We start from the raw sequence: 16,626 nt of genomic DNA on the forward strand, positions 1-16,626 counted from the left end.
TTTTTAAATACTTTTTTTAAATAAGATCTTAGTACTACACTTGTCAGTGATTAATGTGACTGTGACAGCAATGTTGTAAAAGCAATGAATTTAAAGGAACATTATAAAAGATTGTTTTCATCTTCAGAGGGTAAAGTTCTGTAGAATCAACCTTGAAAATTGTCATGAAATGGAAATTGCAATATTTCTTTCCTATATTGTGATTAAAAATGTAAAAAAAATCAAGCAAACTGTATTGCTCAAGCAAACTGTATTGCTAACACAAATTCAAGGCCAGCTGATAGAAATATAAAAACTATTTGACTCTCCTAATCCAAAATTATGACAAATTTCTACTTTTTGTTGTTAATTTTTTGTCCTATAGGATTCAAATCTGTTTTGGGGGTTAGTGTTGAGAGATCAGGCCTTCCGCCATTCCAACCTGCCACTTATGTGCAGCCATTGTTTGTGCCTGTGCCGTGAAGGGCTGTTTTACTTGGCAAGAACATGGCCCTATTACTTAGCCTAATTAAAGCAAGGTACATAATTATGCTTAATTACACACCGTCAGGAGCCCCCCTCCCTCCAGTGTGTGCTTTGTATCATTGCATATCAAATAGGTTTACAGACTTTTGAGACTATGTGTGTGTATATACTGTTTAAGTGTACAGATATAGATGTGTGTTTGTGAATATAGATTAGTGAGACGCATGGAGTAAGATCAAAACAAGACTATGAGTCTTTAAATTGCATTCAAAAATAGCCGGGTATTCAAAAAGAGATGACAGAAAGAAAGGTCATGAGAGATGGAGAGATGCTTGTGGGAAACATGGCTTTTCTAGGAATTAAATATTTAAACAAATCAGCATCTCCAATTAGACTGTGTCTCCTGCTCACTCTGATTAATATCTCATCTGTAGAGGGATTTTATCTACCCCTTGAAAGGGAATGAAGGGATGTCTTTTTGGTGACTATTTATTCTTAAATGGCTGAGTGTGGGTGTAGCTTGATCATTTTTATGCATAAAAGCTGTCGAAATGCAATACACTTACTCCAAACTGCATATTATATATTATGTAAAGTACAGATCACTACACATGAGCTATGATCTAAAATGTAGTGAGTTACATACCTAGTCAACACACAAAGGCTGTTCCAATATGTATTCAGCAGCCTTATACAGTTATCTAAGATACTTCATTTTGGCCAAAATTAAAGGCAGCATCTTATACATGCTTCAGGAAAAAAGGCAGTCCCAGAATGCATTGGGCTGAGCTCTGTGAGTAGAGTTCTGCACTGATGATGCATTTTTGTAGGTTCCCTTGACAAAAACTCTTAATAGGATTTTTGGGCTGACTTTTGGACTATTGCCGAAAATAAGCTCTGTGAACCAACAATTTTGATTCTTACACGTTTTTTTTTCTTTTACATAGACATTTGCTGTCTATGTAGAGCATTTCAGTCCGCATGCTATCTTAGCCGTTCACAGACTTTTTTGCATTTCACGTCACTGCTTTTCAATTGTTTTTCTGTGTAAACATGCAATAGACCGTCATGCTTGACCACTGTGCTCACGCTTAACATCTTTTGCAACGTCTCACGCATGAGACAGCATACTAAAAACGGGTCACTCAGGTTTAAAGAAGTTCAGCTTTTACAAAACATGTTTCTGGACCTTGAATTTTTTTCATTCCACTGTCTTGCATCTTCCGTTTTTTTTTATGTAAAAATGCCTTCTGTGTTAATGGTCCCTTAGAAGATAATTGCCTAGTTAGGCAGCAGACAGTAAAGCAACATAGTAGGTCACTAGCTCACTTGAGCTATGATGTTCAAGGTCACTTTATCTCAGTATCTGACCACTACATTTCCTCTGATAAACTTGACTGTACTGTACCTTAATGAGTCTGTGAGTCTGTGCCCAGTTGTGCTCGGAGGGTAAACCGGGACACTTGCCTCCCCCATCCTCCTCATCCTCGGCCTCTGGAGGTGTCTTAACAAGGACCCTCATCGGAGTAATAAGGATCTCTGGGCTGTCCCTCACCAGCAGGCATATCACAGGTCACCTCTTCTTAAGGTCTCTATTTTAGTTTGTGGCCAACAGCGAAGGCCGTCTCATAGCAAGACTGCTCAGCAGGCCTCTGTGCCTGAAATTGCTTTAATGAACACATGTGATATGTATTTATTAACCAAATGGAGTGCAAGAGATGTTTGCTTTCTAGGGTCTCCTCATATATGGGTACTGTATCTGCAAAGGACGACTGTTGGATGCCTGTATATGACCACATCCTAGCTGGTCTCCCAGCCTAACCAAGTGAAAATTTACCAGAACCTCTCAAAACAACAGCCAAAAGACCAGCTTGATTTGGAGACTGGCTAAGAACAGAAAATATTTTTTTCCCCTTTATTGTTCTTGTTCTTGTTCTTTCTTTTTTTATCTTTTGTTCATTATTCCTTTTGTTTGTTCTGTCCTTTCATTCATTCATATTCTTGTTTCATGCTTTTGGTTAATTCTTTCTCTCATTTGTTCTTTTTTTCTTTCATTCCTTATTTAAATTTTTCCTTCTTTTTTCTCATTCTATCTTTCTCATTTCTTCATTCTTTTACTTGCTCTTTAATTTGTTCCTTCATTTCTTTCTTTCTGAAATTGCAGTGCTATACTCACACAAGCCTATTATTCCTCGCACATGCCACCTCAGTGACTGTGGTTTGCTGGGATACAATAGTTTTCTGCTCTGAGAGGTGGGAATATGGCGCTCACAATAGATTCCAGAGCAGAGAGGCCCTTCAGTTGTACTCTGGTATGTTGGGAGATTAGTCCTTTTGCTGTGGGGAGTAACAGCTTGACTTGGTGGAGAAGGGTTCATGTGTGTGTCTTTTTCACATCGATAGTGCCTTGTGTCTTTGATTTGTTTGTGCAGTTGTTGCACATCTTGGTGTGTCCTGCCATGGTGTTGATAAAAATGACTTAGTATGTGGACAACACAACGGCCCATGCAGTGCTGCTGTTAGCCTGCTGAAATAGCTCATCCACAGCAGCAGGGTCTGTGAAGCCTGTGGCTTTATCTGGCCCATGACTCTGTTTGGCCAAAGGCTATAGTGCAGCACTGCTCAGGTACAGTCACGGGATTGAATCACCAGCCTGTAGAGTGCAGACACCTGCAGAATCCTGGCACAATGTCTTTTTTCCAACCTTTTTTGCACTACCTCACTATCATTTTTCCCTCGGCTACAAGCCCAGTTTCTATTATATGCCATGAGGTGATGATGACTGTGTCAAATGCGTTTATTCGCTCAGCTTCTGAAAGTGAAAGTGACATGACATACAGCCAAGTATGGTGACCCATACTCAGAATTCGTGCTCTGCATTTAACCCATCCAAAGTGCACACACACAGCAGTGAACACACACACACACACACCGTGAACACACACCCGGAGCAGTGGGCAGCCATTTATGCTGCGGCGCCCGGGGAGCAGTTGGGGGTTCGGTGCCTTGCTCAAGGGCACCTCAGTCGTGGTATTCTCTCATAATATCTGCCGCCAAGTAGCAGTATTCTCAGCTCTCAGTTCATCTTATCTGTAACTTGCGTCAAGATGGTCCACAACCAGCAGATATCTCAGAAAAACTGTCTGATGGCATAATATCTGCCTGTTCCAAGTTCATCTGGAGTGACACAGATTGAGAATGTGTATCTTTGCCCTGTGGGCTAAGTCTTTCCAATAACCCTCATTTGCTAGGTGCCTCAAGTGCTTAGAGCAGGGAAAGGCGCAAAGAAGATGCCTTATTCTATCTTTTTGTTTCTATCTAAATGCTTTGAGTCATCCATAGAAGGTGTTTGGACTCTCGATCCACTGTGATGTAACGTGAAGTGTTGTTCTCGCTTAATGTGTTAGTGTCTTGTCTTCCCCCGCAAATGTTTTTTTTCTGGCACTGTTAGCGTCTGTCTGTTGCGATACATTGAGATGTCACACTTGGGTTGTGTTGTTTAGCAAAGCCGTAAACCTTTTGTCTTTTCATTTACACCTTGTTAAAATGCCAAGCCTAAGACTAACATCTTTCTTTTTTCTGTTAGGAACTTGTAGGGAAACTAGTGTGCCAGTTGCTAAATAGCAGGCTAACTTCTGACGTATTAGCCTGATGGGTATCCAGTTTGTAAAACAACAGAGAATGAAGAAAAAAGTAATAGAGGAAATTAAGAATAGTGATTGTGGATATTGAATGATTGTGAGTATTGATAATGAATTAATGATAGTTGTGAGAATATTTATAGTATTACACGTTATGTATGTGTGTTTTTGTTTTTTTTTTTTTTTTTTGTGTGTGTTTGTTTATTTATTTTATTTTTATGTTATTTAATTTGAAATGAATACATTTTCATACTTTTTAAAATTATTTTATTTTTATTTTATTTTATTATTATTGGTATTATTTTGTTTTAATTATTATTTTATCTAGAGAAGATAAAAATTAAGAAATTAAGATTAATGAACAATAACAAATATAAAAAAGAATGATGGTAAGTAAAACCAGGAAAAGAATTGACAGCACATTCATTATTACATTAATATTTTTGGGGGGATTTTAGAATTATATAATTTTTTTAATATAATTTTTGTCATTATTATCTCACATAGGGTACGTTAACCTAGGACTGCCACTGGTGCCTCTTCAAAATAATTGTACCCCTTAAAACATTGTATCAGGTATTGCAACATATTTATTAATATGCAAATTACTGTACATATTCACAGAAAGAGCGGGAGGGAAGTTAGGAGAGGTGTTAACTCAAATGTGTGTGAGTATATCCCAGGGAAATATGAACATGTGCAGGTGTGTGTACGTGCACACAGGTGGCTCTAAATGGCTTGGCTCTTCCCTGGTGGGCTGTGTCCGGAGTTTTACTTTGTCCAGGGCTTTCTTTCTAATTAGGCCCTGGTGAGGTCTCACTTAAGGCAAAGGGAGAGTAGCGTTCTACCTGCACTGCCCATGCTGTTCCCATCACAACCACTTCCCCCATAATGCCACTTAATTCCCCGAGAAGTGGCACACTGCAGCAGTGGCCAGCCGGAGGAAGGGTGTCGTAATGCATCTGGACCCGACATCGCCCCACAGGGATAATAGCCCTGATTGCTCCTGATTCTCCGTCTCCACAAAGTACCTCATGTAAAATAATTGACATTTAAAAGGCATCAAAATGTGAAAAGGAGCCAGGGTGTGCACAAGAGAAAACGAGAGAGAGAGCAGGGGAAGTAGTAAGCTTTTCACCTGAAAGAGGAAGAGAAAAAAAAAGGTCCCTTCTTTTGCCGGCGGGGGAGCGACAGAAAAACGATAAGCCCTTGTGTTGCGAGCTGACCCTCGCTGCTAAGCTTTTTAACTTCCTCCTGTCTGTACTGCCTTTCTCTCTCCCCACACAAATCCACACGCGCGCGCACACACACACGGAAAGAGAGAGAAGGAGGCAGAAAAAGAGAGATGCTGGCAGTGGGTTGACATTGCTTCTGGGAAGTGCTTGAGTCGGCGTGCTAAAAATCATTTCGGGTTAGATAGAGGCCCCGTGAGCTGGCCCGGGGATATCACCGCACTCATCTCCGTTTAGAGTGAAAAGCGGCAACGCAAAGCACAGCCTGCAGGCGCCCTGCTTGCCCGTTCTCAGACAAAGAGAGAGAGTCAGAGAGAGATATGGAGGAAATGCAGTGGCCCTTGCTGTATGCAGTGTTGAGTGTACAGCCAGCATATGTGACCTGAATGCTCCACCACAGAGAGTGAAACGCAAATCACTGACTCATTCAACTCAATCACACACTGGAGCTGTTTATCTCTCATCTGTTACTTATTTTTTTTAATGACTTATTTTTCTTGTCTCTGTCCCTTTCTCTTTTATTCTCTTCCCTAGAATGTCTGGAAGGGTCACAGTGAACTAATTGTTCAAAAATTAGTTGATTACATTATCTAAATGTAGTTTTAACATGTTGCAAAGTTTTTCAAGAAGGTTTTAGTGTACAAACAACATGACAGTTGCACATGTCGGCACACTAATTAAATAAAATAATAAATTCACTGATTACATTTTGTGCTGAAGTAATATTTAATTAAAATACATTTGTTCATATATATATATATATATATATATATATATATATATATATATATATATATATATATATATATATATATATATATATATATATATATATATACATATATATACATATAATTTATACACACACCTATATGTATACTTTATAAAGCAATAAGAAATGTATTGAAGCATATTATTTTACAACTGAAAACCTTTGTGTTTTTCATACCGTAATTACAATAAATTACACTTTTTCTTTTATTTTAACAATTATCTTTTTTCTTTTTTTCTAAATGATAGGTAACATCAAGATGTTGGGGATTTATGCACAGCAGAGCAGTAAATGTGTAGTAGACAGTTGATACTTGACAAGTCTGCTTGGCTAGATGTGATCTGGGGCTTTTTGTTGCAGGCATAAAACATGAAATGACTACAGGTTTCAGTCTTGCAGTGTGCTTAAGGGAACAAGCAACCTCAAGTCATATCTTTATTATATGAATCAATTAATATTCACTGGTAGGGTCAAAAACTGGTTGCAGTACCTGTCAAAAGAATGACACCATGGTGACATGTTGTCATGGTTACAGTTCAGAAGTAAGTTCCGTCTTTATGATAGACAATGCTGCCCTTGAGATGCGTGCGTGTGTGTGTGTGTGTGTGTGTGTGTGTGTGTGTGTGTGTTTGTGTGTGTGTGTGTGTGTGTGTGTGTGTGTGTGTGTGTCTGGCTCTGGCCTGTCCATTGTTATAGCAGTTAACACATTCTCACCTATACACATTAAATTTAAAAATTAAATTTGCAGAAGTGGGTATGTGTTAGTGGGTTATTGTTCACTGATTATAAACAATTTTGTAAAAGTGTTTTTTCTGTGTGCCCTACAGGGCCGTGCAGTAATGTAGGTTAAGATAGCTGCCAACGAGAGTGCTGTGATGCTTTATAACAAGGGAAGTGGGCTGCACTGACACTATTCTCATCTGATGACTCGTTTTAATGTGTTTATGATAGGAACTTTTTTCCAGACGCATAAATAAATATTTTTGCTAAGTAATTCTTGTTGAAAGACCTTTTGTTCCTGGAGACTGGTCATTAATAGGGGTCGACAGATATTATTTTTTTTTGATGGCCGATCCTGATATTTTAGAGAGCATTTTAGAGAGATATTTTAGAGTGGCCGAAAGCTGATACATATGATATCACAAAAAAAATTGACAGTATAACCACATGCATAACAATTGCTGAAATTAAGTTAATATTTATTTTACATAATATTATAATTTTAAATTTAATTGATAATATGAAAAAAAAAGTTTGAACTTGATGAAAAACAACTTGTTTCTGTAATTCTTTTATAGTATTTTTCACAATTTATTTATTTTTTGATAAAATATGAATAAAAAGGAAGGGTTTTTTTTTTTTTTTTTTTTTTTTACCCAATAAAAACAAGTTAGCACTAATTTTACACTTAGCACACAATATAATATAAATATGACATCGCTGCAAACTGGATAGAGCACAGCATATTTTGAAATAAAGAATTTAGAGTTTGTCAACATTAAACATGGACGGTAAACTAATGAAGACTGAGAACAGGAGCTCCATGGGTTCTCGCGCTGCTGTTCCAAGCATTTTCAAAATCAAAGTCTTGCACAACACTAAAATAAAAGTCCCTTCTTCTGACATATGTGACCCTGGACCACAAAACCAGTCTTAAGTCGCTGGGGTATATTTGTAGCAATAGCCAAAAAAAAAAAAAACTGTATGGGTCAAAATTATCGATTTTTCTTTTATGCCAAAAATCATTAGGATATTAAGTAAAGATCATGTTCCATGAAGATATTTTGAAAATTTCCAACCATAAACATATCAAAACTAAGAACTTAATTTGGACAACTTTAAAGGCGATTTTCTCAATATTTAGATTTTTTTGCACCCTCAGATTCCAGATTTTCAATAGTTGTATCTTGGCCAAATATTGTCTGATCCTAACAAACCATACACCATTCGAAAGCTTATTTATTCAGCTTTCAGATGATGCATAAATCTAAATTTCTCAAAATTGACACTTAAGACAAGTATTGGGGTCCATGGTCACATATAATATCGCCAATGCAGATAATTAAAAGATATATGTATCAGCCTTGGCAATAACCTCAAAAAAAGTGGTAATATGCTCAGAGGTAATTACCTGCATGCACTAAAACTATTCATTTCTCACAAAAGAAAGGTCTGTGCCTAGAAGGAGAGATATTTTGTTAGCAAGTGCCTTTACATCTCATCACCCTTCTCCTCACCCCTCTTTTTTTCCTAATCTAACTCTTTCCCCGCTTCTTCTCTCTCTATTCATCCCTATCATTTCTCTCCCTCTCGCTTTAATTGTTTATATGCATTAACATTCCCCAAATAGACCTTGTTCAGGTGACAGGGCTGTAATTTGGCAGGCCCCTGTTCCACGGTGCAGCAGAGAGGTAAGCAATTTAGGCTTGCGTGGCGCCTGTAATCTGGGGTTGTCAACGGCCTGTGCTGTTCCAGCCTATGCTAATCAATCAGCTGCGGCTTGCACCCGCTCATCTGACCGGTTTAGCCCCACACCCGCGTGCTGATATATCTATTAGTCTGCCGTCAGTGCTGCGCCGCTGCGAAGATGAGATTCCGCCAGCTTTGGCATTTTCTCTCACAGATAACTAAGCTATCAGGCCACCGGATAAATAGCAGAGCAAAGAGTTGCCCCGGCCCCCGCGCACGCTGGTGACAATGCAGCGATAGCTCTTCTCCCCTCATTATACACCGCCACCCCTAATCCAAAAAAGTTGTTTACCAAGTGAGGAGGGTGGCCTTATCTACCCGAGGCACAGTGTTGCGGCTTTGAAAACACACTCGTATGAGCAGCTGGGCAAGACGGAAAGGCTTTTCTCCCTGTATTCTGTCATTTCGGTGTGCTGGAGCTGTGTGGTTAGAGGCTTCTTTTTTTTTGTTGCTCGATGTGTTCACTGAAAATTGCTGAGGGGTGTGTGTGTCTGTATGAATGCCTGTGTGGGTTTGAGTTGTAAAAGATTAAGCTTGTCGAATGTGAACCGAGTATTTTAGGAGTGGGCGGTATGTCCACATACGTCATGGTATATGTCATTTTTTTAAAACAGTTTTTTTTTAAATAGTTATTTTGGCTCGAAATTCGTTTCATACTTTGTTTTTGGGAACTTGATGGATGCCAATCCAAAGGTTATTTATAACAGGATGACTAAAAAGTCTGGAAGCAGTGCGAAAACAGCTTCACATTATGTAATGCTCAAATTTAAAAAAAGCAAAAGACTGACAGTAATATATTTTAAATGTGATCATGTATGTTTAAAGCCATTATAAGACAGCTGATATGTTAGAGCAGTGATGTAAAGAGACACGACAGCAGGACTGTTGTTCTCATGGGGACTCGGGTTCAAGTATGACCAGGGTCATGTCCTAAACTTGTTCCCCTTCTCTCTCCATCCACTTATATAATAAAGACCAAAACATAATAAAATAAGTAAATTAATTAATTAATTAATTTGCCAAACTGCGATGTTGCTAAGCAACTGTAAACAACGTACAGTAACAATGTGCCTATAAAGTACAACAGTTGGGTTTCAGAAATAAAAATCCCATTTATTTTTAGCAGACCTACTATGAGCTCTGAGGTTGTTAATCAATGGTATGTTTTCGGTGAAGCCATTAGCCTGCATTATTTCAGCTTATATATAATGCATATATGCATGTAAAATATATAAATAATAGTTTTGTATAATAAATAATTTTTAAAATCTTTTTTATTAGCTTGTCTTTAATGATGTTCATGAGTACAGTAGTTCTTTCCCTCTTTAAAGTACACAGTCTGGTTTTCAAATACCTTTTGCTTCAAATCAAAGTTTGTAATGTTGTGATTCACCTTGTTGCTGGTTGGTTTGGTTCAAGGCTTACAGCTCTTGAACAAGGACTTTTTTTTAAATCCCCATAAGAAAAATTAATGAAAAAAAAAAGTATACTTCTGGAAATAGAACACTGAAATAATAAGTGGGCACTGTTGCACTCTGTGGCGGACATAGCATTGTGCATCAAAGCAAAATTGCTGCATAATTTTAAAATCAACAAAGTGCCTATCTGTGACACCCTTTGTAACTCAGAATCATATCTGTATCATGTCTGTTTAGTAACCATACTGATTAAGATCTCATTTAGAACATTAAACTTTTCAAATCTGTATTATAGGAAGTTTCTGTATATGGTCCCAGGTCTTAAACAGCCACGATTGGTCTCTACATCCTTTTGTACAGCTCTTGCAGGGACTGTACTCCATGTTGGAGAAAAGATTGCACCTCCGATTGCTTCAGACCCCAACTCTCCCAATCCTCTTCAAGCAACACAGTGACTTTGGTTGTCTGTGGTTGTACGTGTGAGAGTAAATGAGTGTGTTCAGTAATCCTGAGTTGGAGTAAAGTAGCGGTGTGAGGGAACAGATTGCAGTTGATCATGCTGAAATGCGCTCTTATCCGTTATTGGATCTGAAATGGAGGAGGCTTAGGAATTATCAGAGGCCGGCGGTAATGTGGAGATCATCTGGAGAAAACTCAGGGCACTACCACGCCCTGAAAGGGAGAAGGGAACGCACAAATTTATCTTTTTTTTGTTCTGTTTCCAGTATCATAGATTTTTAATGTCATGCTGTATGATTGATTTATTATAGGTTTTTAGCTAAAGCTGTATGGCATGTTAATCTATGACTTCAGCATTTAACCACTCATAAAGAGGTGTGGTAAGCTGATTGTTTGTCTTGTTCATTGTTTTGTTTAAGCCCATGACGTTGAGGGTCTCTACATACTGTATATATGCAAGTAAACAAGTTGCTCAAAACACTGTGGCTATAGTGTGTACGTAAGTAAGTGCCGGACGGCATCTGTGCGTCTCATCCCAGCTCATATGATTAGTGTCTGGCATTTCCACCGGGATTAGCCAGGCGCTGCGCTTTTCCAAAGTTCACAAGGTTAAGAGTTCACCAACACATAGGCTGCTTGCAGGAGGACCACAATAGCTTAGTGGTAGTGTGAAATTTCCTCGCCGCTTGCCTCACCAAGGAAAATCACAATAAGACTGACACTTTTCCAGCACTTTCTAACTCTAACAAGTTTAAGACACTTCATCTTTAAGTTCAGTAGAGGACAATATAGCTAAAACGCACCAAACACCTAGTTTGTTCAGCTAGCATTGTGAGCTGCTATTTAATGCTGTATATCTACGATTTTGTTTAATAGCACTTGTTATGGGTTTTACATCAAATATGAGGAAAGAAGAGGAAAAGAGAACAAAGGTTTGAAGATAAGTGAATGGATGTAAAGAGTGTAGCAGAGATGGCTCTATGTCTCATTTGGTAATTGAAGGTGAGAAGTGATTGCATTATCCCAGCAAGAGCTTTTATCTGCTATCACCTCATGGCTTCTTCAATTCCTCAAGTGCATCTTGACTCCTGGCCAAAATAAAACTCTTACCTTTACATACATTGTTCTGTGCCTGTAAGTTTATAGTTTAAATTCAAGTTTCAGATTCAAGACTTTTAGTTTCCCTCTTTGTGTCCATGTCAATACTAAATTTACTTAAACTACCGTTCAGAAGTTTGGAGTGGGTAGGACTTTTTTTATGTTTTTGAAAGTCTCTTTTGTACACCAAGGCTGCATGTATTTGATCAAAAATATAGTAATAGTTATGTTGTGAAGTATTATTACAAAATATATTAAAATAACTTTTCTATTTAAATATATTTAAAAATGTAAACCTTTATATATAGTTTTCAGCAGCCGTTACTCCAGTCTGTAGTGTCACATGATCCTTCAGAAATCATTTTATTATTCTGATTTGGTGCATTTTTATATCCTTATATATATATATTTTTTTTTTTTCTTAATATTTTTGTGTAAACTGTGATACACTTTTTTTCAGTATTCTTTGATTAGTTGTTTGTTTTTTGATCAATTTAGGGCATGCTTGCCAAAAAAAAAAAAAAAAAAAAAAAACTGACCCCAAACAATAATGTCATTATACAAACCCATTTTATACAAGTAGGTAAATGGACAGCAGAAGAAAACTCTTGATGTCATGACAAAAACATCAAGCAAAAATGTGCACATTGAATACACTGACAAAATGTGCTCAGTTTCGTAATATTTTGGTGTGCCAAACTGCATATGTGCTCAGTTTCGTAATATTTTGGTGTGCCAAACTGCATATAGGATAATTGTTGCATACATTTTTTATTTTTTTGCTTAATTGTTGCACATTTACTGCAATTTTTTTTGCACATCAACTGTATTTGCATAGGTAGTGCATTGTCGCTATTCAGCACACAGTGAATAAAAGAAGAAACAGTGTACTTCAGCTAAGAGTAGGGAAAGAAATCCACCTATTGCCATAATTTTATCTCAGCGTATGATTATTGAAAAGACCTCTAAAATCAGAAAAACTCCTGCCCTTATTAAGCAGCCCCTATGTTATCTCGCCATTTGTACAATTGCTGAATCAATCCATTTCAAATGTCATTTTTAAAGACGTCTAACTTATGAGAATGTCATTAAGCCATTTATACTCTGAGAGTTTATTTGAGACACCTAGGGCACTTTCACCAGAAATGTTCTTTGATGTATGTAACAGTACAGCAGTTATTAAGTGAAGACACCACAAGCCTCTATTACACTTGAGCATAGTTCTAGTTTTATCAAAATGCAAAGCGATAAGATTTATCCCATCATTCAAACTCACTGTTATTGGATTTTTAAAATTCCAGTCATATAAGTCGTAGAGGAGGCTGAGTCTTCAGAGATTACACTCAGCTGAATTAATCTGCACAAGTGGGCCTCCTGGATGAGCCTAGAAGTTGTTGTTGTGACCTCTAAGTGTCATAAATTGTATTTTTTTTTTCTGTCTAGCTACAATCCTTATGTGATAAATCTTACACTAGCCTCTCAAAATGTCAGATGGTTCATCAGCAAGTGGAATAGCAAGCAGGTGCTGCCTTCTTTTAATGGCAGAGGCATATGTTGACGTTTTATCAATAGATATTATTAAATCTTGCTTGGGTGAGTTAATCTCAAGATGATGGTGCAGAGAGGTTGAGAGAAGACGGGCTTTAACAGGCCTTCCTGAAAGGCAGGTCATAAGCTGCTTATTAAATCGACTCTGTCTTACAAATGCTCTCTCTCAAACACACACACACACACACACACACACACACATTTTCTCACTCTCTCTCTAACCCTGTGTATTACTGCCATTCTTGCATGCACTGAACAGAAACATTAGCCGGGTCATCCTGCAAAACAGCACCACTGATGTCCTTCGCGCACCTATGTGAAAAATAAATTTAAGAATAGCTGATAAACTTTCACTTTGTTTTAACAGACATTTTTTAATACAAAATGCCTTTTTGACAAAATCCAGTATTTTTTTTTCTCCCTTTTCTTTCATCGTAATGATGTTTTTAACTCTTCCTTGCCATTTTATCCATAATTAGCTCTTTTTGGTTTAATAACTAAATGGAAATAAAAGATAACATTTTGATTTTCCATCTATATCATTATTATTATTTTGCTTTTATTTTAGTTGATAATGATATTATGTATTATTTAAAAAAAATTGAAGTTATGTAATGTTAGGTAGCACTTGAACTCTGTAACTGTTATATTTCCCCTTTTTTCTGTAATAATCTACAAAAAAATATTATTTTTTCAGAATTTTCCAGACGTGATTTCTTTCAGGACAATTTAAAGTCTCCTCTTTTTATCATTTTATCCTACATTCTCTACGTTTATGAGTAGGGGATACTGTTAAAATGTCAACCCTGTTACCTTTAACCTTGTGATAATTAAAAATAAGTGTATATTTGTGCAAATATTGATATTTAATTCTCCTAAGAAGTACCTTGTGTCATAATGCTGGGAATGAAAAGTTAAGTCTTTTTGTAAGCATATTTATATAATGACATTAAAATCTGTTAATTAAAGGTATAAATCACTAAAAATTAAACCTATATGACTTCTTTCTTCTATGGAATGCTGCAAATGGGTTTTTGTCCATACAATTGTATGTCAATGGTAAAAACATTCTTCCCAATATTCTTCGTTCCAGAGAAGAAAATAAGTCTTACCTGTTTGGAATGACATGAGGGTGCGTAAGTGATGACAGAGTTGTTATTTTTGGGTGAACTATCCCTTTAAACTTGAGCAACAATTACATTTTTTATTTTTAAACATTTTTTTTTTTCTTACAGAATGGTTAAAATGTTACAGATAGGTTCAAGCGTTTCTTAGAATGCCCCAGTGCTCACACACCAAAAACACTGTTTTCTTTCTTCTTTCTTTTAAAACACTTTACAAATTTATGCATGAAGATATGTTGCAAAGGAAAGTAAAGTTACACACACAAATCCAAACACATAAGAGCTCCCATCAAAGGGAGACAGCTCAGGGGCCCATGTTTATTGAAATGACTATTTTCCTATTTTCCTGCATGTGTGTATGTGTGTGTCTGAGAGACAATAGCAGCTTTATGGCTCTTGCTGGAGCTAGCAGAAGGAGCAGAGGCTGACGGTGGGTGATAAGACCACCAGCCTGCTTCTTGTGATAATCGTTCGCTGGACCCCCACTCACTCTATGCACAGCTTACAATCCTAAGTAGCCAGAATCGTGTGTGTGTGTGTGTTAATCGTTCGCTGGACCCCCACTCACTCTATGCACAGTTTGTGTTTGTAAGTAGCCAGAATCAACTGTAGTAAGCAGGGAGCATTCTTCATGAACAGAGAGAAAGCACCAGTGTAAAAGAGAGTGAGACACTGTCTTTATGTTGCATCATGTGAAGGTTGCCATGTAGGCTTGTAGCATCCTTGCATGAGGTCATGGTATGTAATAAATTGAATGTCTTTGATAAATAATGTTCAACATAGTGAGTTTCATTTTTTTTATGATCTGGCCAGCTATACTGAACATTAAAGTATCTCTCTTATCCGTTATGCAAGGAAATGAAAGATAAAATATGATGGTTATACAATAGTAACTACATGACATGATTGATTAGATGAATGTTCGCAAAAAAAAAAAAAAAAAAATCTCTTTTTGTAGTTATGTATATAAAATTATATTTATTTTAGTAAAACATTATTTATTAAATTAATTCACTAATTTAACAGTAAACAAATATTAATCTGGTGAAAAAACTAAATGCTGAATAAAACTAATGGAAAAATGTCAGAGAGAGATCAGAGAAATTAATACTTTTAATCAGCAAAAATGCATTGAAGGGATCAAAAGTAAAAGCATTTATAATGTATTAAAAGATTTATATTTTTAAAAAATGCTGTTCTTTTGAATTTTCAATTCATCAACGTATCCTAAAAAAATGATCAGTTTATGTTTCTTGAGCAACATATTAGCATATTAGAATGATGAATCAAAGGAATTAATTGCAATTAAAAAATACATTAAAATAGAATAGCAACTGTTAATTTTTTGTAATATTACTGTTTTTACTGTATTTTTGATCACAAAAATGGAGCCTTTAAAATTTTTTAGAGTGGTACTATATGTTCTCCAAACTGTCACTTTTAATTCATTAATGCTTTTAATCTATTTCCTGCACTTAAACATCACGGTAAATCGTATGAGTTATGATTGGTGGTTTAAATATGTCAGTCAGACGGCCCTCTCATATCTTAATGAATGACTCGTAGCCAGATTATGCTCTGTTGTGCACTAAATTTAATATGATAGTGAAAACTGTGTAATACCCAGTATTGTAAACAAACTTGGAGGTTTGGTGCACTAGTAAGTACCATCACACTTCATACACTTTATCTAACCACTCTCTCTTTCTCTTACAGGTGTCTGGCCTTCTGAAGAGGTGATGGCCTACTATTGCCTGAAGAAACGTCACATGTTTACGTGAGCCCCCTTCTCTCTCTCTCTCTCTCTCTCTTACTTTGGCCATATGACAGAGAAGCAAGGGGCACTTTTTGATTTGCACTCAAGGCGGTACACAAGCCTTTGATTTCCTGTTTTTACATTCAAGAGGCAGAATAGGGAAGAGAGGCTTATCGATCACACAGCGGCAAGCTGAAGGTCAACTGGGCATAGAGACAGAGCAAGGATTTGCACCCTTGGGCCAGTGTGTGTGTGTGTGTGTGTGTGTGTGTGTGTGTATGTGCGCATGGAGGATGTTAAGACCTGTGATCTGTTGTGATTTGGTCTGGTGCATATTCAGACCTCTAAATTGAAAACTGAAGTTAATTTGCATGTGTATGTGTGTAGTATGTTTGAGCGTGTGTGTTGACATGTGCTCTTGTTCCTGTATGTCATCAAGGACTGTCACCCTCTTGCTATCTTCCAGACCTGTTATCAGGCACTCACCAAAAAGAGAAAAGAGGAGGATAAAGCAGAACAACAACAACAAAAAAGTCAATTTACAGAGAGCGCCCATCTTTTCTCTTCATCCCTCTGTTTTTTGCCTTTCTTTCCACTAGCCCAATGTACAGCCAAATAGCTACCTGTCACTGGGGCTTTGTCCC

At 37.0% G+C, this 16,626-nt stretch overlaps 1 protein-coding gene across 2 annotated transcripts in view; it reads left to right on the forward strand.

Annotated features, from left to right (window-relative positions):
* The window catches only part of camkmt (calmodulin-lysine N-methyltransferase), a 91,121-nt gene that overhangs the window by 45,732 nt on the left and 28,763 nt on the right, over positions 1 to 16,626 (forward strand). For both annotated transcript variants that reach the window (XM_042768812.1, XM_042768813.1), the window contains one exon: positions 15,943 to 16,003. In XM_042768812.1, the coding sequence (XP_042624746.1) occupies positions 15,943 to 16,003 (61 nt within the window). The remainder of the gene's footprint in view (positions 1 to 15,942; positions 16,004 to 16,626) is intronic.

This window comes from Cyprinus carpio, chromosome A13 (genome assembly GCF_018340385.1).
Source record: "Cyprinus carpio isolate SPL01 chromosome A13, ASM1834038v1, whole genome shotgun sequence".
Taxonomy (NCBI): domain Eukaryota; kingdom Metazoa; phylum Chordata; class Actinopteri; order Cypriniformes; family Cyprinidae; genus Cyprinus; species Cyprinus carpio.